This window comes from Quercus lobata, chromosome 5, assembly GCF_001633185.2.
Source record: "Quercus lobata isolate SW786 chromosome 5, ValleyOak3.0 Primary Assembly, whole genome shotgun sequence".
Taxonomy (NCBI): Eukaryota; Viridiplantae; Streptophyta; class Magnoliopsida; order Fagales; family Fagaceae; genus Quercus; species Quercus lobata.
In genome coordinates this window covers 78185459-78203095 of record NC_044908.1, presented here as the reverse complement: position 1 = coordinate 78203095, position 17637 = coordinate 78185459, and the positions used below count along the sequence as shown (strand labels likewise).

The 17637-nt window shown below is 35.8% G+C and overlaps 1 protein-coding gene across 1 annotated transcript; it reads left to right on the top strand.

The window, feature by feature from the left end:
• Positions 1-264: 264 nt before the first annotated feature.
• Positions 265-9284, top strand: LOC115991201 ((3S,6E)-nerolidol synthase 1-like; the record flags this gene model as incomplete). Its single annotated transcript, XM_031114945.1, has 7 exons — positions 265-306; positions 5196-5535; positions 5846-6218; positions 6330-6548; positions 6790-6928; positions 7555-7803; positions 8769-9284. Coding segments are annotated over 7 exons (1662 nt in total), but the record flags the coding sequence as incomplete, so codon positions are not given.
• Positions 9285-17637: the final 8353 nt, after the last annotated feature.

Here is a 17637-nt window from a genome sequence, read left to right as displayed (position 1 = left end):
ATTCAAATTTAGAAGTCAATTGCTGCAGTTTATTTATTTTGACAGCCTTTGTGCCTTCATGCACAATCTGGAGGATATTCCAAGCAGTATGAGCGATCTCAACATTCGAGATTCTCTTAAATTCCTCCATAGAAATAGTATTAAAAATCGCATTCATAGCCTTGCTATTAAACGAAACTGCTTCTTTCTGAGAAGTTTACCACTCACTAACAGGAGTAGTGGGCTTCTCCCATCCGTATTCAATAGAGTTCCACACCCTCTCATCAATGGATTTCAGGAAAACTTTCATCCTTACTTTCTAGTAAGCATAATTATTCCCATCAAAGTGAGGAGGAATAACTAGAGAGTGTCCGTGTTCCATGACAACAGGGGTCAAGGATCAGCTCAGTGATCAAAGGATCAACAACAAAAAGAGCTACCCGCTCTGATACCACTTGTCAGTTTTTAGACCCCTTAAACAATTTGATTAACCCTAGGTAATTAGCCAAGTTGTTACTTAGTCAAATTAACAAGTCTAGGTTATCACAAATATATCATATCATGCATAGCAGCGGAAAATAAATAAGACAATGATATGATCACCCAGGAAACCAAACCGGTAAAAACCTGGGGAGGATTTGACCTAGCTATCCTCATGGTAAACTTGAATCCACTATCAGAAAGAATCGAAGTTCATACAAAAGGACTTACAAGCACCCTCGCTCGACTTCCTAATACTACCAACTAGTAGAACTTACTGACACGACCACGTGTAAGCTCCGAATCCACGGACTCCTTCTTTCTTTGGATTCCCACTAGCTACAAGCACCCTCGCTTGTGTATTCTTTAAGCTTTAATGGCAGCAACTGTTTTGATCATCAAGGTGTAGAGAATATCTCCTCCTTGAAAACCCTAAGTTTGTGTAAAGGAAAGCTCCTCTAGATCTCACAAGAGATTTACACAAACCGCAATATGAGCAACACTAAAACGTGGTTAGGGTTTGCCTTTTATACTTAGGACAAATAAGAAACCCTAAAAATGTTTTAAAACAAATAGGGCTAAGTTGGAAAATTCTGCAGAAAAGCAATCTGCCCGACGTTCGATCGGTCGAGCCTAAGCTTCGATCGATCGAGCCAGGCCGAAAGCCACACTGCTTTCTGCTTTACACTCGATTCCAACTTTACATTGACATACAACTTTGAGCTAACTTTAAACACTTCTAAACACATTGTTTTGATCATGATTTGCCAACAACACAAATTAGAGTTCTAAATACATAAAGTCCTAAACTTTAGAACCTAACAGAACCGATAAACCCACAATCAAATTACCGTATATACAGGGCTAAATGGCCACACCTTTGTTGGTTTGCAACCGACATAATTAATTTTTTTTTTAATATTCCTTTCAATGTTTCAAAATATAATCTTGGGAATACAAGAAGAGTTTTCAAAACTCTTTCTTTATTAGTAAATTACACACATACACAGTTATAGTTTTGATCCAAGAACCTCACCCCTCTACTTTTTAGCATACAATATTATCTAAAATTTGATCATACATTCAATCATGGAATGCTCAAAATTTCAAACAGGCCGCAACAAAAGTCTTGTACCTTAGGTCCCAATTAATTTCAACCATGTGGCTGAATTAATCAATGCATCACATCTTTTTAAAAGCCCAATCAAAGCAACTTATTCACAAAAATATACCTCATGAGAAACTAAAACAATCATACCAACAAGAAGAAAGATTAATCTAATAAACCTTGCAATTGAATCTCAAACAAGCAAACTCAGACCTTGAAATGCATTTACATATCGATAAAATTTGGAAATGTGAAAGAAATTTGACATCTACTAACTACTTTTCACAGATTTAAGTTACCAAAAAAAAGTTCAAGCAATCTTCAAGATGCATGTTTTCAGAGGGAATGTGCAGACTAGCACAATGAGGAGGAAGTATATCGTTAGTTAAGATGTGTTTGAAAGAAAGTTGCAAAATAGCATCTCGAGTTTTGTAGACTCGATTTCAATCTAAAACTCGAGGGTTAAAGACTCGATTCCCACTTGGTGAGTTGGCAGTATAATGCCACATAGATCTCGATTTTGTACTTGAAGAACATCGGATTTGAAGAGGAACAGAGGAAGAACGATTTGAAGAGGCTGAAGAGGCACGATCTAATTTGAAGAGGAAGAACGAAGAGACGATTTCAAGAGGCACGATCTGGTCTTCAGATCTGCCGTCAAAGAATGAAGAAGAAGGAAAAACGATTTGACAAAGATGAAGAAACCCAGCAGATGAAGAAACCTAGGAAGATGAAGAAACCCAGAACGAATAATGATGAAGAACAGAGATGATGAACGCTAGGTCTGAAAATAGTGAAACTCGAGTCTTTAAAACTTGAGTTCCACGTGGATTTTTATCCACATCAGCTATCACCCCTTACAAATCGAGACTTAAAAACTCGATTTTTATCTTATAACTCGAGTTTTAGACACTCGAGATGCTAGTTTCCAGCATTGTTTTGCAATGTGACAACTAACTAAATTTTTGGATATTTAATGTTATTTGGAAAAAAATTTCCATGTTTTCAATTTGATACTGTGGAATTCTTCATCCAATTTTCAGAATTCAATGCGTTGAAAATGCATTGATGTTTCAGACCGAGGACCATTCTTGAAAATGCTTGTATTCAATTTGAAACCGTGCACTTGTCTTTGTCCTAATAATAATATTATTATTATTTTTAATTTGGTAGTTAAGAAACGAGAAATTTGACAATTAATATGATATGTGGACATCAATAACCTATTAAATGCATTTTTGAATTAATTTTTGTGATTAGTGATACATTTTTGTAAGCCTCATGTTATAAAATTTATAATATTTCTAACATCATTTATTCAAATGCTTGTTTATTATCTTTGTAAGGTTGAATTTAATCAACCATCTTGTTGGCTTTATTCCGTGCCAAATTTGCTTGTATTTTAGCATTTAGTAACCCTGTATTTAGGTGGGTTTTGTTGTAAGGGTAGTGAGTGAGATAGAGTGTTGATTGCTCAAAAGTGTGCAAGAAAAACAGAGACTCGCGGCTGCAAGCCGCCAGATGCAGCACACGTGCCAAGCATGGCAGAAGGTGAACAATCATGCTAGCTGGAGCACTACAAGACAAAACAGGACAACTGGCCATACAGTTATCTCGTGACTGGATCTCACGACTCAGTCAAGTCGCGAGGCCAAGCCACGAGCCACCCCTATTTTGAAAAACCTGACGTTTCACATTCTCCTCTCACCTTAGTATAAATACCCCTTATACCTACAAATGAAAGAGAGCTTCCAGAGAGAATTTTGAGAGAGAAACCTTAGAGTAAAACAAGATTGATTCACCTACAATCTATACATTAGAGTCTCTTCAAATTCCTCAACTCTCTTCCTTTCCATTGTCAATCCCTTGAGAGGCATTTTACCAAAACCTTGTTCTCACCATATTCATTACTGTGAGTGGGCTGTTTGGTGTTCTGAGAAGCAGTTAGGAAGGAACCAATCTACATTGGTTGATGCTATGGTCAAGTAGCGGAATCAGGGAAGCCAGAAAAGAAAAAGGTTCGGTGCAACCTCGTTGGAGCAAGAAGCTTGGAGGGCTTAGGTGCACTGGATAGATTAGGCTTGGAGGGTCTATTGCTGTCCATGTATCCCAACTACGTTTTCTAGTGGATTGTTTACCGCTTGGAGGGTGGCGGAGAGGTTTTACGCCGAGGGCTTCGGTTTCCTCTTCGATAACACATCGCGTATTGTCTTTGTGTTTGCATCTTCCTTCCCTTTTATCTTTGCCTTTTATTATCTGCTGTGGATTGTGATTTTAATTTGGCTTAGATAGTTTTTCCAATTCTACATTATAGCTTTTGTTCATTTTCCGCACACTAGTTGTTTGACATAAAGCTTGAATTGGTTAATTTGTAAATTGGGGGTCTAAACGTTCAAGGGTGTTTTTACACTATTTGAACTTTCAATCTTCTTGAAGTGTCATTAATCATATTCATTTCTACCTTGTTTGAAAGTTTTTGTTAGTAAAGGACTTTGTTAACAGGTGTCGGCCAGCACCTGTTAATGAACCAGCTGTGGTTCATTTATGATCTATCACAAATCCTACCTGCATAGGAAATTGGCAAAGTTTTATTTTTCAGCTATGTTTTATCAGAAAATGATTTGACTTTCTCTATTTAAACTGACACACATTTAATACATATTCAGTTTTTTCCACATCCCTAAAAAAAACTTGAATAAATTATTTAAAATTTTTGTTATAGTTTTAGCATTTTCCCCCCAAAAAAGCATATTACAAAATGAAAGGAATATATTTTTGTTATAAAAAAAAATTATGATATTAAGTACTAGTTAAATATTATTTAAATAATAACAAAAAGACCCCATTTAATTATATTGCCTTAAGCCTTCAAATTTATTGGGCGACGAATTTGGTGACATACAACTACAGGACTACATTGGTTGGTGGCCACAAAAATAAGAAGATAATTTTCGGGTCCGTTTGGATACAGTTGAAAACTGAAAACTGAAACTGAAAACTGAAAAACACTGTAGCAAAATAATTTTTAAATGTGTGAATAGTACCGTGAGACACATTTTTAATGAAAAAGTTGTTGAAAAGTGAAATTTGTGGGTCCATGAATAGTACACGATGTGCACTGATTGGCTGAAAAAAAGTTAGAAAAGTCAAACTTTGCCGCAGATGCAGACGCGCTGGTTTTCAGCCGAATTCAAACTAAGCCTTCATATAAAAACAAAAAAGGAATGGTAGGAGATTTTTTTTTTCTTTCTATTTTATTATTTTTTGTTGAGAGAAGGGCAGGTGTCTTTGGCTTCATATTACCAACTTCCTATAAATTGGGTATCTCAGTTCAGCATATCAAGTTATCAACACACCTCTCTCTCTCTCTCTCTCAAAACTAATTGGGATACTCATATCACAATGTCCATGGCCTTCTTTTGTGCATCCCCTTCTTCCTCCAAACCTCAAGATGATTTCAAAAATAATCAAAATACTGAAAAGATTACTTACCTCATCGATGATACTTGTATGCAAAAGGCACAAGGAAGAAGCATTGCCCAAGATCAAGCCGTCAATTATTTTCCTACGGAAGACTACAATTTTCTTCCTGAATATCCCAGTTCCACGGTTAAGTTTCGCATAACCATTTTCTCCATTTCTTTTTCTTGTTTTTCCAGACCTAACTTTTCATAATTTAAGAGGGATATATTGTTTTTTCCAGGATGATTTTTATGTTGAATACGTGCAAAAACTAAAGAAATTCAAAAATATACTTAGCAAGTTAGTTGAAGATCCTTTCGAAGGTTTGAACATGGTTGATGCAATCCTGCGCTTAGGCATTGAGTACCACTTCCATGAGGAGATTGAAACAATCCTAAAAAGGCAGTATATGATTTTTAGCGCTCATGCAGGTCATGATCATGATCTTTATGAGGCTGCGTTGCATTTTCGATTATTGAGACAAGTTGGCTATCATGTTTCCGCAGGTGAGAATATATTTTTCTTTTTACCTAAATTACGTTATGCTTGTAATTATCACAACATGGTTATAATTACATCTCCAAGGATTGGGTGGCAAATAGCGTTTGATTCTGAAAGTTGAACAAAAACATTTTTAGATAAACATTAAAAGATAAAATAAAATTATTCACAGTTGAGCTCTAATTCAAATAACACAAAGAGTAAGTTTATGGGTTCAAGACTCACTCGATAATGTTGATATGTGTAACTTGCCAATTGTAGAAAATAAATATTCCTTGAAAGTCAATAAATTGCGGCTAATTTTGTGCCACACAGATGTGTTTAACAAATTCAAGAACAAGGAAGGAAACTTTAAATTGGAGTCAGGTGAACATATAAGTGGATTGATGGAATTATATGAAGCGTCAGAGGTAAGCATCGATGACGAAGACATACTCGATGAAGCTAAAGACTTCAGTCGCCACCTTCTCGAAGCAAACATCAAACATCTTGATCACCAACAAGCTAGATTCATTCTAAACACATTGGAGCATCCCTATCATAAGAGTTTGCCGAGGTTCATGGCTAAGGGCCTCCCAGACAATTTCAAAGGGGCAAGGGGTTGGGTAAAACATTTACAAGAACTAGCAAAGATGGACTTCAAAATGGTCCAGTCCATACACCAACAGGAACTTCTTCAAATTTTCAAGTAAGTTCAATGAGACTCTAGAATATTTTTGTTATGATTGTCTATTAATTATTTTGGAACTCAGATTGCCTATACTTTGATTCTATTCTAAATTATCATTTCTCCTAAAAGATGGTGGAAAGGCTTAGGTCTGGCTAAAAAGTTAAACTTTGCGAGAAATCAACCACTTAAATGGTACATGTGGACAGCGGCTTGCCTCACAGATCCAAGCCTGACATATCAAAGGGTTGAGCTCACAAAACCTGTAGCTATGGTTTACGTGATAGACGACATGTTTGATGTTTACGGAACACTAGATGAACTCACTCTCTTCACAAATGCAGTGAATAGGTACGTGTGTTTGTTCCATATAGGAAAATTGCTAAATATTCTTTCATGCTTGTGTTAGTCCACCATTTTATACTAATATATAATTGATGCAAGAATGTTCATATTTTAAAAATGTCCATATTTCAACTAATAAAAGTAGATGTAATAAAAAATGTGTAATAATTAAAACGGTAGAAAAATATGACTTGCTTTCTTTTACCATTTCACTATACGTGATTATTACGTTTTTCTGTCCACGTAGATGGGAATTATCAGCATCTGAGAAATTATCAGACTCTTTGAAGATATGTTTCGTGGCTCTTTATGACATTACCAATGAAATCAGCTACAAGGTCTACAAAAGGACTGGATGGAACCCTATAGACTCCCTAAAGAAAGCGGTATATATATTGACAAAATAACTATCAAACACAATTATTTTCTATAGCATAGTACATAGTGGTCCCTAAATTTCAGTTTGTTAATAATTCTAAATCTTGAAATTTAAAATGGTTGCTTTAGATTCCTTGAATGACATGACCAAACTTAAACTAACATGACCACATTGCTCTCTTAGATACGTTAGAAATAGTAAAAACGATCACTTCAACTTTCAGAGGGACTAAAAGTGGCCATTTTAAATTTGTTGAGAACTATAAAATTAATAGAAAATTAATAGTTTACATTACACTATCAACGTAAGATTTATATTGTAGCTTAAATAAATATATACAACATTGTATACTTTTATGCAAATATATTCATTTGTGTAGTTTACAATGTAGATCTTACATTAATAATACAATATAAATTAATAATTTTCTATTATTGTTTTAGTTTTCAACAAATTTAAAATGGTCACTTTTAGTCTAGAGACATAAAGTGACTAGTTGAATTTCAGGGATGAAAATCGCTATTGGCCTGATGTATAAGGACAAACATTGTATTTTGACATATTTTTCATGTGAATAGTAAAATTTTGAAGAGATTACTCATGCTACACCTTTGCAATTATTGATTGTTACAGTGGGCCGGATTGTGTAATGCCTTCCTCTTAGAAGCGCAATGGTTTGCTTCTGGGAACTTGCCAAAGGCAGAGGAGTACATGAAGAATGCACATGTGAGTACAGGATTGCATGTGGTGCTAGTTCACAAGTTCTTTCTCTTGGGTGAGGGAATTAACAAGGAGACTGTTGATCTTCTGGACAACAATCCCAGCATTACATCTTCCATAGCCACAATTCTTCGACTCTGGGATGACCTCGGAAATGCCCAGGTAAGAGAATAAGATAAAAATCACAAGCAGCCACACATTATTGGTTTGTTTGTCATCCACTTATTTTGTTGAAACTGAAAACTTTTTACTGAAAGTACCATAGATAAAAGTAAAAATTAGTTGAAATAGTCCAATGAGACCCATAATAAATAATACAAAAAAAATATAGTGAGACCCATAAATAGTAATATAAATATGTTAAATAGTAAAATAAATTAGCTTTTAAAATTGAAGCTAAACGTATACATAATTTGTCGACTTGTTAACAAGGGAGTGATCCCACCAATAATAGATATCAAGTGGCCTAAAGGTTAGTGGCATTTTAATTTATTTTTTCTTTTACTTTTTGAAGCAAGAAATAGGACAGTCGCATTTTATTTTTTGTACAACAAGTCATGTTAGAGATCAAAGGAAATTGGAATGTCCTCGCATTCGTACTCCACCTTTTGTCGCATTAACCACAGCCATCCACGTGTAAGGATCTTAGTTTTCTCAGAAAAATAGGAAAAATAATAATTTCCTAATTGTAGAGGGAAATTTCAGACTCGATTAATAATATTGTTCTACTAACATTGTTTATTATTTTTAAAAATATGTGTGGGTAAAAAATATGTAAAAATACATGTAATGTTGGGTGAAATAGGATGAGAGAACTTTGCTTTTATATAAATTTATTATTAACATCATTTTTATAATGATCATACCAAGGCAAGTTAACAATTATTAAAAAAAAAAAATCGTAAGTGAGTTTAGTATCTTCTAATTTTCGTTAATTTATTTGTTAAATGTGAGCCAAAAAAAAAAAAAAAGTTTATTTTTAGAAACATATATATATATATATATATATATATATGTTATTTATCTCGTAAAAGATGAGACAAAAAGTTAAAATTTTTCAAATAATATATATGCATATGTTTGCAACTTCTAAGGTTAACTCACTAACTGGTTAGGATTATCTGCAGGATGAGGATCAAAACGGTCATGATGGATCCTATATTGAGTGCTACAGGAAAGAACATCAAGGCTGTTCAGTTGAAGATGCAAAAAGTCATGTCATCAAAATGATTTCAAATGCATGGAAGCAACTCAACAAGGATTGCCTTAACCCAAATCCATTTCCAGCGTCTTTTATAAAGGCTTCTCTTAATGCTGCAAGGATGGTTCCTTTGATGTACAGTTATGACGAGAAACATCGCCTTCCAAGTCTAGAGAAGCACATGAAGTCACTGATCTTTAAAAGTGTTCCCTATAAGAAAATGTAAACAAATTAGACTTTTGGGTTTCATAACGTCTTACGCTTTGGTAATGTAATAACCAATGGAAGATGTGAGGAGGCTTAAACTAGTTAGCAATATTTCAGCTTCTTGCACTAGCATTTCCTTAAAATTTAAGTGCTAAATAAATTTTCAAATTTCCTGAATAATATGTAACCAAATCCACTATGAAGATTGTTGCAATATATATGTAAAGAGACACTATAGCCTGGTTTTCCTCTCTTGCTTTCAATTGCTGATTAATCCAGCCTTGTGTCATCACAGTTATTTGATGCTGTAAGTCGATAAATCTGCCATTTAACCAATTTCTTGGCCAATTCAAGGCTGTTTGAAAATTTTACTTGATCTCAGTGGTTTCAGAACAATATTCCAAACACATAGTAGGTCATTTTAGTGTTTTGGTGGTAAAGTCCTGTCAATAATATGGCAATTAATGGAGAGGTTGAAAGACCTTTTTTGGCTTTGGCAATGTTTTCTCAAGAAATTCTTTTTCGCCTCTCTCTACAAAATATTAAGGTTTTTTATTATTATTTTTTTTATGGTGACAAGCGAATGCCAAGAAAAATTTTATATCCTTCAATATTTTGAATTTGCCTGATCTCGCTCAACTGCTCTACAATTTGCTCGACCAAAATTGTCAAACTTGCATGGTACATTTTTTGTAAATGTTTATAATATTGTGAACATTTCTTTAATCTACAATATAAATTTTAAATTGCTAATACATTATAAATTAAGAATTTTCCTTTAATTATAAAATAACTTTTGTCAAAGAATTTAGTCAAATGGCTACACACTATGATGGACACCATTACAGATTTAGGCTGGGTTTGGATTTAGCTTTTGCGTTTTACGTTTGCGTTTTTAGTAGGTTTTTTTTTTTTTTTTTGAGCCGGTTTTGTTGACTTTTCCACGGTGAACAGTGCATCCGTGCACTGTTCACGGACCCACAAAGTCCACTTTTCACAACTTTTTCATTAAAAATGGGTCCCACGGCACTATTCACACATTTAAAATTTATTTTGCTACAGTGTTTTCAGTTTTCAGTTTCAGCAAAATAAGTTTTATCCAAACAGACTCTTAGTGCCATTGACACGTACTGATCACCACTAATGTCATTAATTAGTGTTGTCATTATCAAAAGGATAAGGGCTACAATTGTATTATCAACCTCGTACGCGCGTGAGAATTATGGCCACGTGCACAATCATGATTAGGTAACAATTGTAGTTTAGGCTTTAGAGTCGTCTTTGGACAAATATTTCCTCAAAAACCAGGAATGTATACCCTGAATATGGAATATGCAAGTAATTTAAAATTTTGGATTTGATTTATCTTTAGTACATTTTTAATTGGACATGTTATTTTATTTTAAATATAAAATTGCAAGTGGTAGTCTAGTGGATTTTAATCTCCATTTTTTATTTAGTTAATACTATGAATGTTCGAAAATGTGTTAAAACACAAGAGTTGTTTAGACCCCCAAATTAAAAGTTACGGCTCGATAGATTTTACTCTAACATATACTAAGTGCGGAATAGAGTAAATGTAAGCGGATAAACAAATAAACTACTCTAAGCCATATTCAATATAACACAACAGTAATATGAAAGTTAAAAGAAGAAGGAAGAAGAATGCAAATATAAGATAATATGCCGATGTGTTATCGAAGAGGAAACTGAAGTACTTGGCATAAAACCTCTCTGCCGCCCTCCTAGCGGTAATCGATCCACTAGACAATCAATTGGGATACATGGGTTAGCAAGAGACCCTCCAAGCCTAATCTACTTGATGCACCTAAGCCCTCCAAGCTCCTACTCCAACAAAGCTTCTCGGAACCATGTCTTGTCTAGCTCTCTGGATTCCGCAATACGCCCGATTGCATCTGCCAAAGCCTGGCTTCTTCCAATACTTCCCAGCAGCACCAATACCTCACTGAACACTCTGAAAAGGTGTGGTAAGTGTTTGGGCTATCAACCTCTCAATGGTATAGAAATGGAGAGGTAGGAGTTGAGGAAAATCCATAAGTAATTATGTAGAGAATTGTGGGTATAATAATCTCTAACTCTCAAGGTTTGTGGCTAGGTTTTTCTCTCAGAAGCACTCCTCAACATATATAGGTAATGTGGGTATAAATAGTGTAGGTACAGAAAGTGTGTATCGGAAATGACATTCTGGCAAAACAGAATGTTTCGCGGGTGTCTCGCGGGAAGGCCTTACCCGTGAGATACTCGTGAAAACCAGCTGTCTCCATCCTGTCCTGACTCTTCGCATTCTAGTCATATGCAGGGCACATGCATCACTTCGCGGGATGCTTACTCGCGAGCTACCTGCGAAAACACTTCAGTCATCAATGCCTTGAGTCTTCACACACTCTTTCTCTCACACACAATCCTTACAAATAAATCCCACATGAAATACAAGGTACAAAAGATTGAACATAATTGCAATCAAATTTGGCACAGAATAAAAGCCAACAAAACACATAGTTGTAAATTACAACTTTACAATCTCCCCCTTTGGCTATTCTGTGACAAAACCCCTAAAACAGACTCTAGACTTAAACGTGAGTCTGAGAACAGTGGCAAAACTCACTCACACCTAATCTAGAAGTTGTGAAGCACTTGCACGTATATACCTGTAACCTGAAACACTCACACACAAACAACACTTTCATTAAACTTATGACAAGTTGAATACATGGTACGAACATGAGCAAGTAAAGAGCGATCAAGTTTGTAAACACTATATAACATGTAAGCATATCTTGATCAAACAAGGTCAGTCATTAAAGAATGACTACAATGAACATTTAGCAAGTAAATGCTTATCCGGACATGCAATGCAATAAAGACCAATCACAATGATCAATTGCATGTCCAACACACAACCAATGCAAAATACATGAAGTATATGCATCTAGGATACAAGATCCTACAAGGGTACAAGTGTGAGGTACTTAAGACATATTAGCAATATCTTAAAAGTACAAAAAAATGCTACAAAGCATTGAGATAAATACAAGTACTGAATATTAAACTGAAATTAAAAACAAAGTACTTAAGCTTTAAAGAAAAGCAATAAAAACTATAAACCAAACAGTAGCTACTAGCTTTTCCTCCCCCTATCACTACACTCCCCCTATCACGGACACCATCTCCCCCTTTTTGTCATGGAATAGCTAGTCTTCATGTTCTTCTAGCTTTCTCTGAATTTGGTCCATCTGAGTCTGGAGAGATGTGAACTTTGTGTCGAAGGGAATGTGTTGGAAGTGCATGATGGTAGCTAGTCTGGATATTTTGGTAGTAATCTCTAAGAGATTAGCCGTAATGTTGTCTAATTGTTCATTATAAGCATCGAAGGTAGAGCTTGAACTTCTAGGAGTGGCATGACCTTCTTGTTTGGTATTCTTCTTGGTGAGACTCATACTTGCATGGAGAGTACGGATGTTAATTGGACTTGGCTTTGGGTATGGGCGCTCATCTTCCGAGGGATGCACACCTTTAAGCTTCAAGATTTTTGAGATAATGTGGCAGAATGGAAGACAGTTCCTTGAAGCAGTCCGTTCAACCGTTTTTGCCAAGATGTGGAAAATATAAGAACACACATCAATCTCTTCGTCAGTGATCAGATCATGCAAGAATAATGCTTGACCAAGATTCATATACCTGGTGCTTGACAATGGATAAAGGTTGCTAAACATGATCATTGTAAGTAGCCTTAATTCGAGGGATAGAGAGGCCACACTTACTGACCTCCCATTGGATGAGAACTTCAAATTATCTCCTAGAGCTTCTAGAAGAACCTCCTCATTCAGATTCAATTCATCATATACCGATGGTATAGGTAATATTGGCCCGTTGATGTGTAGGATTTCTGCCAAGTAGATGGGTGTAATTGAGAACCTCTTTCCTCTAATCCAGCACTTGAGCTCCTCTCTTTCAACAATGGCATTGGTATAAAACTCTTTCACCAAGTTCTCGTATGCATCATCAAGATTGCAGAGAAGAAAGTTCAAATCCTTGGTGGCAAACCATGTGGGAATATTGATGTCAAGGAGAGATGGCTGGTCAATGGCTCTTTCAACCAACAACGTAGCCTCTCGAAAGTAGTTCTCATAGGTCTAAAACGTAGCATAAGATCTGAACTTGTCAGGCTCATACACCCCCGTTGAAGATCGAGTCCTCTTTGGCCTTGGGGAAAGGTTATCAACATCAATCACAAGCTCTTTTTCTTTGCTTCCGCCTCCTTTCACAGCTGACGTTTTGAAAGGGGACATCTGCACACATAATTACCAAGCAAGAGAAAAACAAGTGTAAAAACACAAAAACAGAACACAAACATGATTAGTTTCATGTTAGTCCAAACCAAGGATAAAAATGCTTAAAACACAGTTAAAATAGCATGCTTTAAGTGCTAAAACATGTAAACATGAGCAGAATGCAAGAAATAAGCAACTGTGCATATGTGGGCATGTGTTGTGTATGAGGTGATGCATAATGTGTGTTTAGTGAGTGCCTATTGTGTGCCTAGGTGGTGCATAGCATGGCATTGAGGCGCAAAATGGGCAAAGTGTGTAAAACACACACCCATTGACTAAAACATGTCAAACATCTTCAATCAAGAGTAAACCCAAGCAATGGAACTCATTTGAGTCCAATTCAACACAAAAAAAGTCACTTGAACATTTTGACAAGCACTTGGCATGCAACACTGCACTACATGAACGAACAATGCATGAACATATAGAAAAATGCCTTAATACATGATCAAAATGCCACAAGGGGCCAACACAGATACACACAAATGAAATGGGACACAGCCTAATCAAAATTTTGAAAAGTTTTTGGTTAAAATCACGAACCCAACCCTTTTTCGAAAAATCCCCAATTTTTAAAAACCTAAGTTAATTTTTGCATAATCTAAGTGGAAAAGATGAAAAGAATGTTAAGAACATATCTTTAAAATTGATTTTGCAGAGATTTTCTTGAAAGTGATGGGGTTTTGAGGAAAAAATAGTTTTGGGTTGAGAGGGGTTCGATAGAGACAAGGCGAGGGAAATAGAGAGTGTTTAAAAAACTATCACATTAGCCTTATAAAATTGAAAACACGCGTTTTTTGCGGGTTAGGCAGTCGTGAAATTAGTCACGAAAAACACCACTAAAGCACAGAAGCTTTTGCGAGAAGCTTTTAGTTGTGAAACAGTCGCGATAGCCTCTGTATGAAACTTGTGTTTTTCCAGTTTTTGCCTAAAAATCATTTCGTGAGAAGGGTTTAGTCGCGAGCCAATCACGATACTCTTTGTATGAAATTGAAATTTATAGAATTCCCTTAAACACTTTTCACGTGAAGCTCTAAGTCATGAGCTTCTCGCGAAACTGTCTCTGAACCAGTTTTTGAAGAAAAACACAAAAAGACATTTTAAACAGAAAATTAAAAAACAAAAAAAGTATAAAATCAATTTCAAAAACATATAAAATACTCAAAAATATTTTTGGGTTTGATCAACAAGTAATTAAGCATACACATCACATTTGAAAATGTACAATCACACAAATGAGATAAGCATTATTTGAACAAAGTCTTGTGTATTGTGGGTGAGTATCAAATGTGGAATATTCCCTAGACCATACTGAAATTTCAATGATCAATTCAATTAAATCATATACAACTGGTACTAAATCAAGTGGTCTATCTCAATTATAGAAATAAACATATATGAACTCTCACAAGAAAATGATTACAAATCTTAGAAGCTTTTTCATTTGGCTTTTGTACAAATCATAACATTTGATCTTTTTGAACAATACATCTCATTTTTGAGATTGGTGCTTGAAATTTTTGATATTTCAACATTGAGAGTTAGCCTTTGGCTTTTTGAGCACCATACATTTCAATTTAAAATGTTGTTTTCACTTTTTCCTAGTCAAATATTAGTATGTGAGATGACTTTTGCAACTCAGAATCTCTTTTGCATTTTGAGATTTACATTTGGTGAGCTCTATTGCAAAAACATAAAAATAAAGGTGGGAAGATATGTAGGCACAAGTCTATGCAAGTATCAAGACCATCAAGACCATTGACCAATCATTCATGATAAGCTTGAAGATCTATTTACAACAATCACACATAGTTTTCAAGATTTCTCCCACACAGATAAATGTGCATACATAACAAGCTAAGCTTGAAAATGCACCATGCTATTAGTACAAAGGTATTAGGCCAAACTCACATGTGATATACACAACACAAGCGATCACACTTTTTGAAGATTTTTCAATTTTTATGGGTTTTTGAATTTTTTGAACACATTCAAAAACAGGACAACTCAAGTAAGATCAACAAAACAACAAGTACAAAACAAAACTTGTAAAAGAAACATGCTATAAACTGGAAGTAATGTCACAAATTGAATCATGCATGTCATGATGCATGAACCTATGACCCTAAATATTGGAGTTATTGATGCATGGGCATAAAGAGTGATCATGCATAAGTACCCTTCTTCACCCACTCTTTACGAGTATGTTGGGTAAAAGCCTTAGATGGCGGGGTACGACCAACATAACTTTCAAACCTCGGAGTGAAGCTAGCAAGATACAATGATATTTTTTTCAACATCTCCATAACATCTCCAATGAGACATCCCTCACTATCTCCCTTAGCTTGTGCTCCCTTTGATCTTTTCTTTGAGCTTTCTTGACCACGCATATAATCAGCCTTCTTGAGTGCATGAAGCTTGAAATAGTTAGGCCTGGTATGCCCTTGTGCACCATAATGATGACACAGATGCTTTACTTTAGGCCCCCTTTGATTTCTGGGTAATGACTTCCCTTTTTCCGTTGGCTTTGCACCAATGGTTCTCTTTACTACAGCCGGGGTCTTAATCTTAGGCTTCACTTCTTTAAGTTTCTCAATATTCTTGGCTGAAACAAACTTCACTTCCTTCTTGGGTTCACTGCTTGAACTTCCTTCTTCAGTATAGCCCAAACCGGTCTTATCATGTGAAGATTTTTGAGAGGCCAACACATTGTCAAGTTTCTTGGTGGAGATGCACTCGACCTTGACATTAGCTTGGATAATTTCAAGTTCAAGAAAATTTATCTTAGAGTAAGCTTCAACCAACTCTCCCTTGAGTCTTTCCACTTCACACTTTGCTTCCTTGTGTTGCACAAGTATACACCTATGCTCTTCTTCAACCTTTTTCATCTTTTTCACAGCAACATTCACAACTTTAGCGTATTTGCCACAATCTTCCAGCAGAGAATCATATACTTCTTGTAGCTTGATTTCCCTTTCATTTTGGCACACATCTTCATCTTCCGATTCTTCAATTTCCTCATCCTTGGAAAGATCACCAAGTTCATCAACCAAATTGCTCAAATCATTCTTAGAATCAATGGAGGCAATTGTCATGAATGCTCTATAGTTTCCTTCACTGTCATATTCTCCTTCCGTGTCTGAATTTGAGCTATTAGAATCACTAAGGGTAATGGCAAATACTTTGCCCTTCCCTCTCAAATAGTCGGGACACTCCTTCTTGAGATGTCCACGACAATTGCATTTGTAACACACAATCCCTTGAGGGGATTGAAATTCCTTCCCATCTTTCTTCTTAAACTCCTTCCTATCACCCTTGGAGGACGAAAACTTTCCTTTGCTGAATGGCTTCTCACTGTTTTTCATCTTCAGAAATTTTTGGAAGTTCTTTGCAAGGAATGCTACCTCCTTCTCCACATCATCTTCTTTGGAGGAGTCATCCATTCTCTCGGTGATGGTTTAAGAGCAAGAGATTTGCTCGACTTATGAGAAGGCAGTCCCAGCTCATATGTTTGGAGAGATCCAATGAGCTCTTGGATTTTGATCTCATCCAAATCTTTACTTTCCTCTATAGATGTGACTTTTGCTCGGAAGCTCTCCGGTAAGGGCCTCAAAATCTTTCTAACCACCTTAGCATCCTCAATCTTCTCTCCGAGATTGAGCTTAGCAATTACAATTTCATTGAGCTTCCCATGGAATGAATCGAAAGACTTATCGTCACCCATCTTGAGCTCTTCAAATCTAGTGGTAAGCATTTAGAGCTTTGTGTCCTTATCTTTCTTGGCACCCTCATAGGTAGTCTCAAGAATCATCCAAGCTTCCTTGGCAATCCCTACATGTGATATCCTATGAAACTCATCAGTAGACACACCACAAAATATAGTGTTAATAGCCTTAATGTTTGCATTTGCCAATGCAAGAGCTGCCTTGTCCCATTCGGACTTGGCTGTCATGGGTTTAACATACCCATTCTTGACGAAGTCCCATACTGACTCATCTATAGCACACAAGAAAGCCCTCATACGGACCTTCCAAAAGGCATAATTGCTCCCATCAAAGAATGGTGGGGCATTGAGTGATTGTGACCGGTCCATCACAAAAGGGTTAAGGATCACACTCAGGTATTAAAACCACAGCGAGTGTACCTGCTTTGATACCAATTGAATGCTCGAAAATGTGTTAAAACACAAGAGTTGTTTAGACTCCCAAATTAAAAGTTACGGAAAAGTTACTGCTC